Consider the following 15,858-nt stretch of genomic DNA (forward strand, 5'->3'; position numbering starts at 1 on the left):
GAACATATCCTGTTACTGAAAAGAATAACGTTTTGAAAAACAATATACTGCATATTAATGGGAATAAAACACCTTTTCACTTTACATGCAGGTACTCAAAAAATGTAAAGCAGGATGTCAGTGAATTTGAATTCTGAACGTCAGTTTGAAGATGGTAACACGTCTTAGTATATAAATCTTAACTTTTCTCCCCCAAACTACACATTTTAATTGGTACTGATAAGGTGGTGGTAGGTCTGGGAGCAAACAAATAATTCATGAAAACTTCGGAATTCTTTTAAATTTCTTTTCCTTGGGAGTATAGATACTATGCCTAGTTTAGAAGTGATTTATTTGGAAAGAATATTGGTTTTGTTTCTTTCCATACTCATTGGTTATTTTGGTTAGTAAAATACAATCTGAATTTATTTACCAATTAAAACAGTGTCTGCGTGATTAATTTAGTTGTCTCAAAGCAACAATACTTTTTGGTAGTGTAAGTTTTGTTTCATTTTAAAAATTGTAACATTTGACCATAACACTTTATTTTTTCATCACTTTTGCTACATTTGAAGTCTTGGTTGTTTTTAACATCCTGTCAAGAGATTCTGCTTGGAATATTAAAATATGAATTTACCTTTATCAAAAGAAGGCATTGAGGACAATACTCACTGTCTCAGAAGATCATCTAAGCTATTTTCTACTTAACTTTTAGATCAGAAGTTGGTAAGCCTGTTAACTGAATAGAATTACCCTTCAGTGAAAGAAACATGGCAGTACAGGTCAAATCCTTTACCATTCAAGTGGCTTTACTCATTGATCCATTAAATTAGGAATTAGTTTCCATTGATGACCCAAACAATGCCAGAGTCCTCTAATCCTCTGATCCCATTTTTGTCCTTTGTCATGTTTATAGTGATGCTAGTTTAACAGTTGCATATTGCAGCGCCTTAAAGTCTCATGCCTTGTATCCCTATTTTTTAATTTCTTTTCAGCTGCCTCTGGAGATGTGCAGACATACCAGATTCGAACAGCACCCACCAGTACCATTGCACCTGGGGTTGTTATGGCATCATCGCCAGCACTTCCCACTCAGCCTGCAGAAGAGGCAGCACGAAAGAGAGAAGTTCGTCTAATGAAGAATAGGTATGTAGAGTGCATTAACTTAAATTTAGTTAAAAACCATTTGAACCTTTAAATATGCTGTCCCTTGTGAATGATGATAATACACATTTTGTTTTGCTGGAACTGTACTATTAGCTGTTTCACTCACTTCTTTCTGCCTGCCCTCACGTGTGACCAACAGCATGAATTTATTAGATAACTTATTATACGTATAGTATATATGCAGAGTTTTCATCTTTCTGTAGGAGCTCTGTTTGAGGAATCAGTTGTATAGATTTTATTTCCTTAACATTATGCTCTAACCATATGGACTAACTGAAACTATTTTCTTTTTACAAGTTGGAAGACATGAAGGAGATTTGTATGTTTTATTTTCCCTGATAAATACATTAACTTTATAGATGTATCACTTTATGATTGGCATATAAGTACAAGGTCTCACACTGTGATCATTTTACCATTATTGATGCTGATTCAAGTAATAACACTAATTCTGTGCATGTACAGTGTCTAATATGATCCTGAGACATAAAATGAGGTGCGCATCACAAGCCTTTTGTCCATGCTTTCTTATTTTTTGCAGCTTTTGCTCACATCTTTAGATAAATTCTCCTGAGGATTGCCATCCAATGTCCTAGGTAGTCTCTTCTGATTTTAATATCTGGAGTTCCAAATACAGCACTTGAATTTTCCATCCATCTCTCGCTATAAGACCACACACTATAAATTGGACACTTATCTCTCAGGTGTACATGTTCTTTTTGATGCTATTTTTGCTCCTTCTTATTTGCTTTTTGGTAATGTACTGAAATTCTGTTTATATTGATACCTCTTTGCATTACTATGTTACTTTTAAGTTGGATTCTTATGGGATTAAGATATGCCATGATTTACAACCAGGTGTTAGTAATAGTACCTCAGGTAGTGCTTAAAAGTTTATAATCATCATAACCCTACGAGATAGAGTACACAGATGTTACTGTACTATCTTACAGGTGAATAAACCTTCGGTCAGGGTTAGTGCCTTGCCTGTGTTTAAAGCTAGCAAATACTGGAAGTGGGATTTGAACTCAGCTCCTCTGACTTTAAATCAAGTGCTCTTTCCCTTGAAATACAGTGTCACTGGGAGAATTTTGGCATTGAAGAGATGGGCTTTTATGGCAACAGAATTCAAGATCTTTGAAAACACTCTGCAGTTTCCCATTTGTTATTCAACCCTGTTTCTTCCTACCATGTTCTGGAGATGGGAGACCTCTATATTTGCATTGCATAGAACGTTATTATGTAATAACTGAATACATTATATATCTAGAGTGTCTGTCCAAGATTAATACATTGCTGAACTCAATGAATTCCCATTCGCTAGTCTGGGTAATACATGTACCATTTTCATTCACTTTGATTTAACCATCTACAGAGGAAGAATAATGTCTGTTGTTGGCTTTTACTGTGGGTTTCACTGAAGAGACTTTGTCAGGTTCTGGGGTCCTGTGCACTTAGTATAATATTCCTTTGCAAATTGCATTTTTGAGAACATTACCATCCATAGGGATTTGTTTTCTTTGACTTCTGTGGAAGTCATCTTCTATGACACTACAAGAAATACCTCAGATGAGTTTGTCTTCCTATTTTGCACATTTCTTGATATAATTATATTCAGATTATTGACCCAGATTATCTCTACAACCTCATCTGGCATATTTTCTTATGAAATAATTTCACATGGAAAGCACCTTTTTTTTTCTTTTTTTTTTTTTAGGAAAGCCTTCAAAGTTATATTTTGTTCTACTGAACTTTTTAACTTTTGTTAAAGTAGAAGAAAAAATTGAGAGGTTTTAAAGTCATTTTTATTTTATTAATTATTTACCAATTATGTGTAAAAATGTTAACAATTATTTTTAAAATGTTGAGTTCCAAATTCTTTCCCTGTCCTTGAGAATGCATGCAATTTTAGCGCATGCAATTTTATATCAGTTATACATAAGTCATGCAAAACATTTCCACATTAGCCATATTAAAAAGGAAAACACAAAATATAAAAGTAAAGTTTTTTACAAGTTTGTTTCAGTCTGCATTCAGAGTTCATCACTTCTCAAGAGAAGTTTTAAGTTATGGAGGAATGGACTCATGAAGAAACTCTAGTCAGGTGGCAGGGGTATTCATGGTAAAGTAGGAAAGTCACGTACTACTAAAAGAGTAGTTAGTATTAAGTTATCAGTTATCTAGTGCCATATTAGGCAGTCTCTGGAGATGAGCTTACTTCCACCCATTCTTGATAGGATATCTGGAGACAGAATCTGATCTTCCCACTTGGCTTGATACCTGCTGGTTATAAGCTGTATTATAGGAGTATTGGGAACCAGGTCAAAATTCCTACCTCGGGACAAGGTGTCTCTTCCTACCAGCTCTTGTAATTCAGTGCTAAGGGGAATGAGCCACTATTCCTGCTGGGCCACACTTAGAATTTCTGGCCACTCCTAAGACTCATTGCAATTGCTTATTAAATCTTTGTACCCCTGATCTATTACAGTGCCTGACATGAATGGAATTACTAAGTAAATGTTTACTGGATTTAATTAAAATCAACAAACACTAGGTATAGCAGGCTCTTATAGTCTATGTACCTCTTCCACATGTGTGACCGTGATGTGATCTAGCATAGCTAAGTCAACAAGCATTTTAAGTACCTACTAGTAGTAAACACTTTAAGCTTCAGATTTGCAGAACACTACAAATATTCAGTCATTGGATCCTCATGAAAACCCTGAGTGGTACATACTTTTTTTATTCCTGGTTTACGTATAACAGAACAGAGGCCCATGGTAGTTAAATGACTTAACCAGTCACAAAGCTAGTAAGTATTCAGGCTAGTCAGTTTTCCTTTACCCCATGTCTAGCTCTATTCCCTCTACTACATAACTGCCTACTATATGCAAAGTCTGCTAATTGCTAAAGATACTCCCAGAAAGGCTAAACAGCCCTTTGACCTTAAGGAGCTTATAATCTAATTCAAACAACCATGTACAAATGAGATAGAAACAAGATAAATTGGAGATATCTCAGAGGGAAGACATTGTTTTGTTGGGGTGGGGGGAAGGCATAGAAATTGTTCTGCCTAAGTCTCTCTGTTCTCATCTTACATTTTCATCCTCAGTGTGAAAATTATAAAAGAAATTGGAAAGTAAGCATATGGGTAGGGTTTGGGTTTTTTTATGTTCCTAGGAGATGTCTGTCCCAATATAAGCACCAGTTATGGTATTTTAGAGATCAATTTTCAGGCTATTTTTTGTCTGTGCTGTGAATTTCTTCAGTTTGTATTTGGCCTGGTCTAGACACTCTTTCATATTTAATCTGATTAAGTTACACTACTGTCTACTATTTCTCACATGGTCTGTGAACTGCAGATGTGATGGAGCCCAAATATGGCTCTTTTCTGTTTCACATGTATTTGTTGTCCTCTTTCTGGTTTTATTTTTTAAATGCTCTCAATGGCTTATGAATTGTCATGTCATACTACTGGCTTATTTTCCCTTTAACACTTTTCATTGTTTTGGGAGGTGATGCTTATAGTATTTTCAGCCTTCTTTGTAATGGTTTGCCATTACTGCTTTTCATTGATGTCTCTTTCTCCTTGGCAAAGAAAGCAAATATTTGCTGAGTATGGCATTTGTGGGTCATTGAATAACTCTCCTGAATACACAGTTATTTCCAGAATTACTCATTCTTCTTGCGTCTTTTCTTTCTGATTGTTGCAAATTATAAGTTGTTTTTCCTAGAAAGAGGATTAGTAACTTTATTTCCCTTGTTGTCTCTTTTCTACTTAACAGTGATAAAATTTGTATCATCTCAAAAGCCCCTGGTCTAGCCTTCAAGATTCTAGATTATCCATTTTCAGGCTCATATAGGCAGTTCTGACTCTTTGGCCTTTTCATTGAACTTGAGAGAAAAATTTTTTTTCCTTTCTCTATGAATCTGCTAATATGGGTCTGCCCAAGACAGAGACTGCAGTCTGTTACTCTGGGTTATACCCCAGCCACTCCACAAACCATCCCACTTTTTCATTGAGGATCATCCTACATTAAAATTTGGTGTGAATAGGGTGGTGTTTGTAGGGGAAATCTCATAATTATTAAAATACGACAGAATGACCAGCCTACATGCAAGAAGTATGAAGAAACAAGGACTTCTATATACCTGCTCTGTTTCTGGCTTTGAATACGGAGGGGGCAGACCATGGAAGCCAGGAGCCCTGATCACCCTAGAAGTCAAGGTTATTGTGAGAGACATGATAGTTAAAGCCTGAGCCAAGCTTCATCTTAGCATTTGCATTCTGGAGGTTGTTTTGGTAAACTCGGGCATGCCTAGGCCTGACACATAGTAGGCACTTAGACTAAATGTCTCTTAATTCCTTCTGTAGTATTTCTGGCATCATCCTGCAACTTTGACAAGGTATACTCAGCAAACAATAGAATTGGCAGCAAGTGACCTCCCAGCTGGGAATCATGGTTGAGGAAGTACCAGCCGCTCCAGCCCTAATCGTCTTTCCTTGTATGTTTTCATCCTAATAACCAGAATTCCAGACCATAGGTCTTTCCCCTCTATTCATTGACTGTACCCCTCCCATTCTGCTAGTACTCTGTCTCCTTTCCTGTCTGTTCCATGTGTATTTGGATTGAAAAGGAAGACTTTATTTTTTGCTCAGTGTTACTCTCTTCCTAATAAACTGCTGCTTCCTGTTCTCCCACCCACATTTCCAGAGCTTCATTTCTTGTTTTCTAAGTCCCTGGAGCCTAGTTACATTTTTTTCCCCCCCACTTTTAACATTCATTTTCAAAGAATTTTTGGGCTCCAAATTTTCTCTCCCTTTGTCCCCTCCCCCCCCAAAACACTGAGCATTCTAATTGCCCCCATCTCCACTCCGCTGTCTTCTCCATCATTCCTCTCTGCCCTTGTCTCCATCCTCTCCTCTGTCCTGTTGGGCCAAATAACTTTCTATACCCCTTTATCTGTATTTCTTATTTCCTAGCGGCAAGAACAGTACTTGACAGTTATTCCTAAAACTTTGAGTTGCAACTTCTTTTCCTCCCTCCCTCCCCTCCCCCTCCCTTTGGAAGGCAAGCAATTCAATATCGGCCAAATCTGTGTAGTTTTGCAAATGACTTCCATAATAGTCGTGTTATATAAGACTAACATATTTCCCTCCATCCTGTCCTGCTTCCAATTACTTCTATTCTCCCTTTTGATCCTGTCCCTCCCTGTGAGTGTCGACCTCGAATTGTACCCTCCTCCCCATGCCCTCCCTTCCATCGTCCCCCCCACCCTGTTTATCCCCTTGTCCCCCACCTTCCTGTATTGTAAGATAGGTTTTCATACCAAAATGAGTGTGCATTTTATTCCTTCCTTTAGTGGAATGTGATGAGAGTAAGCTTCATGTTTTTCTCTCACCTCCCCTCTTTTTCCCCAAACTAAAAAAAAATCTTTTGCTTGCCTCTTTTATGAGAGATAATTTGCCCCATTCCATTTCTTCCTTTCTCCTCCCATATATTTCTCTCTCACTGCTTGATTTCATTTTTTTTTTTTAAGATATGATCCCATCCTATTCAATTCACTCTGCACACTCTGTCTCTATGAGTATGTGCATGTGTGTGTGTGTAATCCCACCAAGCACCCAGACACTGAATAGTTTCAAGAGTTACTAATATTGTCTTTCCATGTAGGGATGTAAACAGTTCAACTTTTATAAGTCCCTTATGACTTCTCTTTGCTGTTTACCTTTTCATGCTTCTCTTCATTCTTGTGTTTGAAAGTCAAATTTTCTTTTCAGCTCTGGTCTTTTCATCAAAAATGCTTGAAAGTCCTCTATTTCATTGAAAGACCATTTTTTCCCCTGAAGTATTATACTCAGTTTTGCTGGGTAGGTGATTCTTGGTTTTAGTCCTAGTTCCTTTGACTTCTAGAATATCCTATTCCATACCCTTCGATCCCTTAATGTAGAAGCTGCTAGATCTTGTGTTATCCTGATTGTATTTCCACAGTACTTGAATTGTTTCTTTCTAGCTGCTTGCAATAATTTCTCCTTGACCTGGGAATTCTGGAATTTGGCTACAATATTCCTAGGAGTTTCTCTTTTTGGATCTTTTTCAGGTGGTGATCGGTGGATTCTTTCAATATTTATTTTGCCTTCTGGTTCTAGAATCTCAGGGCAGTTTTCCTTGATAATTTCATGAAAGATGATGTCTAGGCTCTTTTTTTGATCATGGCTTTCAGGTAGGCCCATAATTTTTAAATTGTCTCTCCTGGATCTATTTTCCAGGTCAGTTGTTTTTCCAGTGAGATATTTCACATTATCTTCCATTTTGTCATTCTTTTGGTTTTGTTTTGTGATTTCTTGGTTTCTCATAAAGTCATTAGCCTCCATCTGTTCCATTCTAATTTTGAAAGAACCGTTTTCTTCAGTGAGCTTTTGAATCTCCTTTTCCATTTGGCTAATTCTGCTTTTGAAAGCATTCTTCTCCTCATTGGCATCTTGAACCTCCTTTGCCAATTGAGTTAGCCTATTTTTCAGGGTGTTATTTTCTTCAGCATTTCTTTGGGTCACCTTTAGCAGGGAGCTGATTTGTTGTTCAAACTTTGCTTGCAAGTCTTTTATTACTCTTCCCAGTTTTTCCTCCACCTCTCTATCATGATTTTGAAAATTATTTGGGCTCTTTAAGACCTTTTCCCAGAACTGATCCCATTGAGTGGGCTGGGATGTAGAAGCACTGACTTCCGTGTCTTCCCCTGATGGTGAGCACCGCTCTTCCTCATCAGAAGGGAGGGGAGGAGAAACCTGCTCACCAAGAAAGTAACCCTCAGTAGTCTTGGTTTTTTTCCCTTTTCTGGGCATTTTCCCAGCCAGTGACTTGAGCTCTGAATATTCTCCTCACACCCACTTCGCCTCCTGATCCTCCCAGCCCACGCTTGGGGTCTGAGAATCAAATGCTGCTTCCCAGCCTCAGTGCTTTGGGCGGGGGCAGGGCTGCTATTCAGTGTGAGATTAAGTTCAGGTGCTCAGGTGGGGGCAGGGCCACCTCATGGGCTCAGTTCCCTCAGGGGGTTCATGTGGAGACCCTCAACAATGGATCTGGGCTCCTGCCTGCCTGGGGAGCCCCGGTCTGCTCCCACCTCCGCCGTTGCCCTCCGAGGGGGCCCGAGCATGGGGGCACCCCACTCCCCTCTCGACCCACCAAAGAGACCCTCTCATGGACCCCCGTCACCTGTGGGTGGAGATCCTGTCCCTGAAGTCCGCTCGGATCTGTTCCTCTCGTTGCTGGGGCCGGTGCAGGGCTGGGCTGGGCTCTGCGTCCGCAGCGCAACGGACCCTTTGCAAGAGGTTTGCAGGTCCCTCTGGAACAGAAATCCCATCCACTCCACTACTATGTGGCTTCTCCTGCTCCCGAATCCGTTGGTGGCTCTTTACTACAGACACTTCATGGGCTGTGGGTTCAGAGCTAGCATATTTGTGTGTTTCCTAGTTACATTTTCTAACCTATGTCTTACTTGCCCAGGCCATATTTGTGGCTGAGGGGTTTGTAGACTTGTCCAGCTTCAGGCTGTTCAAAGTTAGGAGGTTTATGTATCAAAAGTCATAGCCATAGTGTTCTGTTGACTGTCATCTCTGCCCAAGGAGTTTCCCCATACCATGGTGGTTTCTGCTTGCTGCATAATCTGCTGCGTAAATCCATGTTGCTAATCTATGTGAAATCACCTACACTTCTCAGTGTCAAGTCAACAAGTATTTCTCTGCTTTCTTTATGCTGAACATGTGCTAAGGAAGAAAACCTTTCCTCTCCTTAAGGAATTTGCATTCTAATGGGGGAGGACAGTACAAAAAGAAGCTGAAAATATTGGGAGCAATGGACTTGGGGGGGGACTCACAGAGGAAAACCGGTAAAAAAAGAAATCTGGAGCATTAAAAGTAGAACCCAGAGCAATGAATGTGGAAGGCCTGGTGCTTTTTCCTAAAGTGGAGATTTGGGGGAGGGAATAACCAGAAGAAAGAGCCACCAACACAGTGGGATCAGTCTCCCATTATGAGAAGGCAGGTCAAGCATGGTGGCAGAGGTGGAAATTCAGGAAAAGACATCAAAAGGGAATAAAGAAATGAACTTCATTGACCTCCAGCCCTTCCTTAAGATAGAGGTGCTTAAGAGGAAATGACCAATCAGAGGAAGGGACCGCAGGGTCAGGAATCTCTCACAACAGAAATGGAGGAGTCTTCTACAATAAGGAAGCTGCTAGAGTATAATGGAGAGGCAGTTTCCATTTGCTTTTGATGTATTTTCAGTTCAGTAAACATTTTTTAAAGGTCTTCTATGAACCAGAAACTGCTAAGCCCTGGGGATGCAAATAAGAAAAGGAAAAATAACTCTTGCCCTTAAGAAACTGACAGTTTAATAGGGGGAAGATAGCAGAGGGTACTTGTCGTGGGCTACCCTGCACGGGAGCATTTTGCTCAGTGGAGTTGAAACCAAGTAGAGCTGCAGATACAGGGTGGAATGAGCTGCAAAGTCCAGGTTCTGCCCTGTATGTAAAGGAAAACTTGAGGTAACCATACCTCCATGCTACAAACAGGGAATAGTCTATAAGTAGCTTTTGGCTTAGGTTGTGGAATGATGCTGCACTGAGGTTTTATTACAACTTCTAGGTTTCTCATGGTTCATGTAGGATTTTTTTTCCCTTTTTCTTCTCACCTTTGAACTGGAGTTTTAAGTTTATCTCTTATCACCTGGTTTTATTGACTAGAATGAGATAGTATTATGGTTTCATCAACAAAATGACAGCCTTCCCCTGCCTGTTTAGGTGCAGGTATACAATTGAAGTCTGGGGAAGAAATAGTCCTTATAGGAGTTGAGGTTCTGACATTTGTGGAGAGGATAAATCTGGGCAACTTTTCTTCTCATCTCGTCCATTTATAGTAGCCTTCATCCTTCTTAAATAAGTGACTCAGATTTATCTCCTAAAATAAGATAAAACTGAAGTGATGTGACTAGTCGTAGGATAGCTGGTATATGGACAGTGTGGTCATTTTTGTTACCTAATTCAAAAAAGGAATGTAAAACACTTGGGATCACTTCACAGTTATCAGCCTTTTATCAGTGATAGCTTATGTAAGTATTTTCCTACTCTGCTGTTTCTTCTCCAATTTCATCATTTACGAAAAACTTCTTAGAATTTAAAATAGTTTATTTTGTCTTTTACTGCCTATCCCTTATTTGTTTGAGCATTCTATCTATAACCATTGTTGTAAAATAATTTAATTTCCTTCTTTTCTCATTTTTGTATGCTTCTAGGAACATTTCTGAACAAGTACTTAGGGATTCATTAACCTTTTAGAGAGGTAGCTTGGAGTAGCTTCTAGAGAATTGTACTTGGAGTCATGAAAGTTTAAGCTTCTGACACATACTGACAGTTAAGTCTAGGAACTCATATAACTTCTTAGCGCTCTTAGGCAACTTTCTGCCACTATGAATTGCAGACTCATGTAGGTAAAGAGAGTGTCTTCCTCCATGAAATCAAAATCTTGACCAAAAAAAATTAACCCATTTAGCATTGTTACCAGCTGCTTTTTTATGACTTTGATAAGATGTTAAAGACTCAGCTAGATTAATTGAGGACACTCAACTGATACCTGATTTCTAAGGAAGGAGAGGATAGAAGGTGTTTTCTTTGCTTCGAGATTCTTGTTTCTTTTAGGACTGAGTCTCCTCATCTAGTCCAAGCAAAAAATCCCACTGTCAATTAGTGTGGGAGCTTTGGCCTTATCTGTCTCCAGCCTGAGCCAGTTCATGCCTCCTAAGACAACCTGATTCATCCTTCTACCCCCACACACCCCCAACTCACCATATTAATACCAGATTTAATTAAGCCACTCATTCTCCCATAGCCCACTGCAATTCAGAACTCCTAGGATCAAGAGATCCACGATTCTCAGCCTCCCCAGTAGCTGGTACCACAAGTGTACATCACCTTTTCCAGCCAAATTCTCTGTTTAACTTCGGGAATTGTTCCTTATTAACCATCTTATTTTTGAAGCACCTCTCACTCCATTTACTATATAATCTGTCATTTCTAAGGTTTTTCTGGGGACAAGGAAGAAAAAGAAGAGACTTAGATTTGAAAGAAGACCCTTTTTACCTGACAACCCCTCTGCTATGTCAAGGCTACATAATCCTAAAATAGTGTCCTTTCAGACTCTGGTTTTCAAATTTTATGTAATTCTTTCCCCCAAAATTGTCATCCCACATTTTTCGTAAAACCATGAATGCAGATCATTTCAGTTCATGTTTTATTCAAATAAAGAATGAACTGCTCTTGTTCTAACATCATACATTTTAAGCATGTAATAAAAATCTAACATGTAGTTGGGCCTGAAGTCAGGAAGACCTGAGTTCAAATTCAGCCTCAGATGTACCAGCTGTGTGACCTTGGGCAAATCACTTAACATCTGTTTGGGTTAATCCAATGCAGAAGGAAATGGCAAACCATTCTTTGACATGAAAACCTCAGAGATAGCATGCTCCACAGCGTCATGAAGTCAAACACAACTGAACAGCAACAACAAATAACATGTAACTATTAATAAAATCTTTTATGAATATCATATTTATAACCAAAAAATTGTAACTGTTTGTTTTAGTGTCAAAAATGGGTTAATTTGAGGTCACAAAGTGCCTCAATGTGGCACTGACATTCTCCTTTATTTTTCATTTTATACTTTATTTTTTTACATCATCTACATTTCCCATTATCCTTTCCTTGACATGTATGCTTATCAAGACTATGAATATTTTGGCCACTTTATGCATAATTCCAGATTTCTTCCCATAATGGCTGTACTAATTCATAGGAGAATCAACGGTGTATCAGTGTGTCTGTCTTCTTGAAACCCTCTCTAACAATTATTCTTTTTTTTTTTTAATCTGCCAGTCTACGAGATTAGTTCTGTTAAACATTGTTCAGATAGGATAAGACCAAAATATATTATCATGCTTTGAGTTCCTTATAATCTCATATTTAAGAATATCTTAACCTTTAAATTAAAATGAGAATTACTTTTATAAATCAAGCAGGTGATTATTAATAAGTAGGTCCTTTTTTTGTTAATAATTAATTTGTTTTTTAGCCATCACTTTCAACAATCAGTGATCATAAATTGTTCTCCCTAACCCTTCCCATGAAAGCATGCAATCTTATATGGGTTGTACATATACATTCTTATTAAACACATTTTCACATTAGTCATGTTGCATAGAAGAATTAAAACAAATGGGAGAAACCACAAGAAAAACAGAACATAACACAAGAGAAAAAAGTCTGCTTCATTCTGCGTTCTGAAGTTCTTTCACTGGATGGGGATGACATTTTGCATCAAGAATCCTTTGGAAATGTTTTAGGTCCTTGCACTGCTGTGAAGGGCTAAATCTATTATAAAGAGTCCTCGTACACTGTGGCTATTACTGTGTATAATGTTCTCCTGATATCACTCAGCATCAGTTTATGTAAGTCCTTCCTGTCTGAAGTCTTCCTGTTCATCGTTTCTCATAGCACAATAGTATTTCATTACATTCATATACCATAACTTGTTCAGCCATTCCTCAATTGATGGGCATCCTCTTGATTTCCAGTTCTTGGCCACCACAAAGAGTGCTGCTGTAAACGTTTTGGTGCACATGGGACCCTTTCCCGTTTCTATGATTTCTTTGGGATACAGTCCTAAAATCTATATTGCTGGGTCAAAGGGTATGCACATTTTTGTAGCCCTTTGGGCATAGTTCCAAATAGCCCTCCAGAATGGTTGGATCAGCTCCACCAACAATGAATTAGTGTTCCAACTCTCCCACATCTTCTCCAGCATTTATCATCTTCCTGTTCTGTCATGTTGCCAGTCTGGTAGGTGTGATGTGGTATCTCAGAGTTGTTTGATTTGCATCTCTCTAATCAATAGTGATTTAGAGCATTTTTTCATATGACTCTGTATAGCTTTAATATTTTTCTCTGAAAACTGTCTATTCATATCCTTTGACCATTAATCAGTTGGGGAATGACTTGTATTCTTGTGAATTTCGCTCAGTTCTCTATATATTTTAGAAATGAGACCTTTATCTCAGATGTTAGTTGTAAAAATTTTTTCCCAGTTTTCTGCTTCCCTCCTAATCTTGGTTGCATTGGCTTTGTTTGTACAAAAATTTTTCAGTTTAATGTAATCAAAATTATCCATTTTGCATTTCATAATGTTCTCTATCTCTTGTTTGATCATAAATTTCTCCATTCTCCATAAATCTGAGAAACTATTTCTTGCTCCCCTAATTTGTTTATAGTATCAGTCTTTATACCCAAATCATGTACCAGTTTGGACTTTATTCTTGCGTATGGTACCAGGCATTGGTCTATGCCCAGTTTCCGCCACACTTTCCCAGTTTTCCCAGCACTTTTTGTCAAACATTGAGTTCTCATCCCAGAAGCTAGGGTAGTAAGTCCTTTATTTTCAGGGGGTAATGGCAGGTTTTAAATCTGGAAACATTTTGAAAAATTTAAACTTTACTATAGCTCCAGCTTTTCATAGTTATTTTTATATTTCTCGATCAGGGTATGAATTTGAGGACCTTGAAGTTGATTTATTTAGACTATTCAGTTGTGCTTTTTGTTTTTTCCAAAAATATTTGCCAAATAACTAAGTATCATGAGGAAATTTGTCATAAAATTCAAATGCTTTATCTTTATTCTTGGCACTAAAAAAAATGTAAAAATGTTTTTGGCTTCCCAAACCTTTTCAGTTTTGGAGCCCAGCTCATTGTTCATCCCTATTGTCTTATTTTTTGGAAAAGCTCTATTGAATGTGTCCATTCAGATGCTTATTGAAAACTGAGACATAAACAGTCTTCATCCATCTGATCTTTCCTGTGTAGATGGATAGGCTGAACTCAGCGATTACACATCTCTTCTAGGAAGGCTCCACTTTGTCTTGAGATTTGATGCACTTAACATAATTTGTTCAGCAAACAGGAACCAGAAGGACTCACCATCCACAGGAATCCCTGCTTAACTTGTACTCTATACTGGAAACCTCTTCTATTACTTTTGGCAAACATACAGCTCTTTGTTTTATGTCTCGCCTAATATTTGAAGAATTGACATTGAAATTTTTTTCTATTGTTACATCTGCTAAGGAATCTTAGATGCCCTTGACATATGGATGGGAGACACTTTGTTGTAAAAGAACTTATAAAAAAAATGGTGTTTTGTTCTACTCAAATGCTTTTTCATAATCAAAAAATTAAGCAAAAATGGGATCTTGCTCTCTACATCTTTCAGTCAGTTGTAAATAGCAAAGACATGTATTGTTGAATATTGTTTGCAAAGGCTTGTTTGTTTCCTATTAAATACCCTCATTAAGGATATCCTCCATTTGTGTATAACTCACCCTTCTCAAGCTTCCTGTTAACAGCAAAGGGCCATTTTTTCCAATACAGACATTTTATTGGTGATGGTAAATGGCAGTGAAATTTGAAACACCACTCACTGTCCTTGAAGAGTTCAGGATGAGCATAACAAAGAGGCTAATGTAGATGGAGGCATGATGGGTGTGAGCAAGCTTCAGTATATTAATTACTAAGGAGAAACTCTGAAGAACCATAGTAAAGGATGTCATCAAAAAGACAGAAAGAGAAAATTAATTGATCATATGGCAAAGAGAGGAATTACAGGTGAACAGTCAGGATGCTCCACAGATATTATTGTGATGTTGGAACAAAGTGAGGAACATCTTACCCACGTTGTATGGACCTCCAGTCCAACACAACTTTGGGGAAGATGTGGGTAAGAATGGGCAGAAATAGATGAATTGAGATCTGCAGCACTGGAGGAAACTCCAAAACTGATCAGATTCCAGATCAGTTTGAATAAGAAACATTGCAATTTTTCTTTTAGCTCAGACAACCTTCGAAATATAGTGACATAAGACAGCATATGTCACAGTAATGTGGAAGCGCCCTCTTCTTTGCTCCTATATTGTCACACAGTGAAACTTTCTATGACTTTTGTAACAAATAGCAAAACTATATATAATGCTTCACTTATAAAGATGAGGGGGTACAGTTAGTGGACCCAAGCTCAGTATGGATCAGCAGAGTAATGTAGCCTTCCTGCCACCCCCCAAAAAATGCAATCTTGGCCTGCATTAACAGGAGCATAGTTTCTAGGAATAAGAATGTGACAGACCCACTGTACTCTGCCCTAGCCAGATCTGATTTGAAGCATTGTTTTCGGTTTGGGGCACTACATTAAAGGAGAACTGTAGATAAAATACAGCTTAAGTAAAATGTAGAAAAACTTGAGAATGTCTAGAAGAGGGCAGTCAAGATGTTGAAATGCTGTGAATCTTTGTTGTGTGTGTGTCCTTTGTTGCTAAAGAAGACCATGCCATCAGAGAAACGATGACATGACTTGCACTTGACTTTGTTTTGAGTGAGGGAAGACTATGCAGGTCACCAGCCTCACTTCTCCTCCAGAGCCATCTGAATCCAGTGACCAGATATTCATCAGTATGACTGGAGATGGCCCAGGATGAGAATCTGCTAAAGGAACTGAGCGTGTTTATCCTGAAGAAGAGCAGGGAGTCTTGCTAGCTATCTAAAAGTAACTGAAGAGCTGCATGTGGAGATTGGGCTAGACAATACAGTGAGGCCGTAGACTGATAATGAGAACTATCCAAGT

At 38.3% G+C, this 15,858-nt stretch overlaps 1 protein-coding gene across 5 annotated transcripts in view; it reads left to right on the forward strand.

Annotated features, from left to right (window-relative positions):
- CREB1 (cAMP responsive element binding protein 1) overlaps nt 1-15,858 on the forward strand; it is an 82,089-nt gene that overhangs the window by 47,035 nt on the left and 19,196 nt on the right. For 3 of the 5 annotated variants that reach the window (XR_011968863.1, XR_011968865.1, XM_072617397.1), the window contains exon 7: nt 975-1,125. Coding sequence is in view for 3 of the 5 variants with exons in the window: in XM_072617397.1 (XP_072473498.1) it covers nt 975-1,125 (151 nt within the window). In the remaining 2 variants the exon portion in view is untranslated. Of the gene's footprint in view, nt 1-91; nt 155-974; nt 1,126-15,858 lie in introns of those variants that run through there. The other 2 variants (XM_072617398.1, XM_072617399.1) reach the window with 2 other exon arrangements.

The sequence above is a fragment of the Notamacropus eugenii genome, chromosome 6 (genome assembly GCF_028372415.1).
Source record: "Notamacropus eugenii isolate mMacEug1 chromosome 6, mMacEug1.pri_v2, whole genome shotgun sequence".
NCBI classification, from domain to species: Eukaryota; Metazoa; Chordata; class Mammalia; order Diprotodontia; family Macropodidae; genus Notamacropus; species Notamacropus eugenii.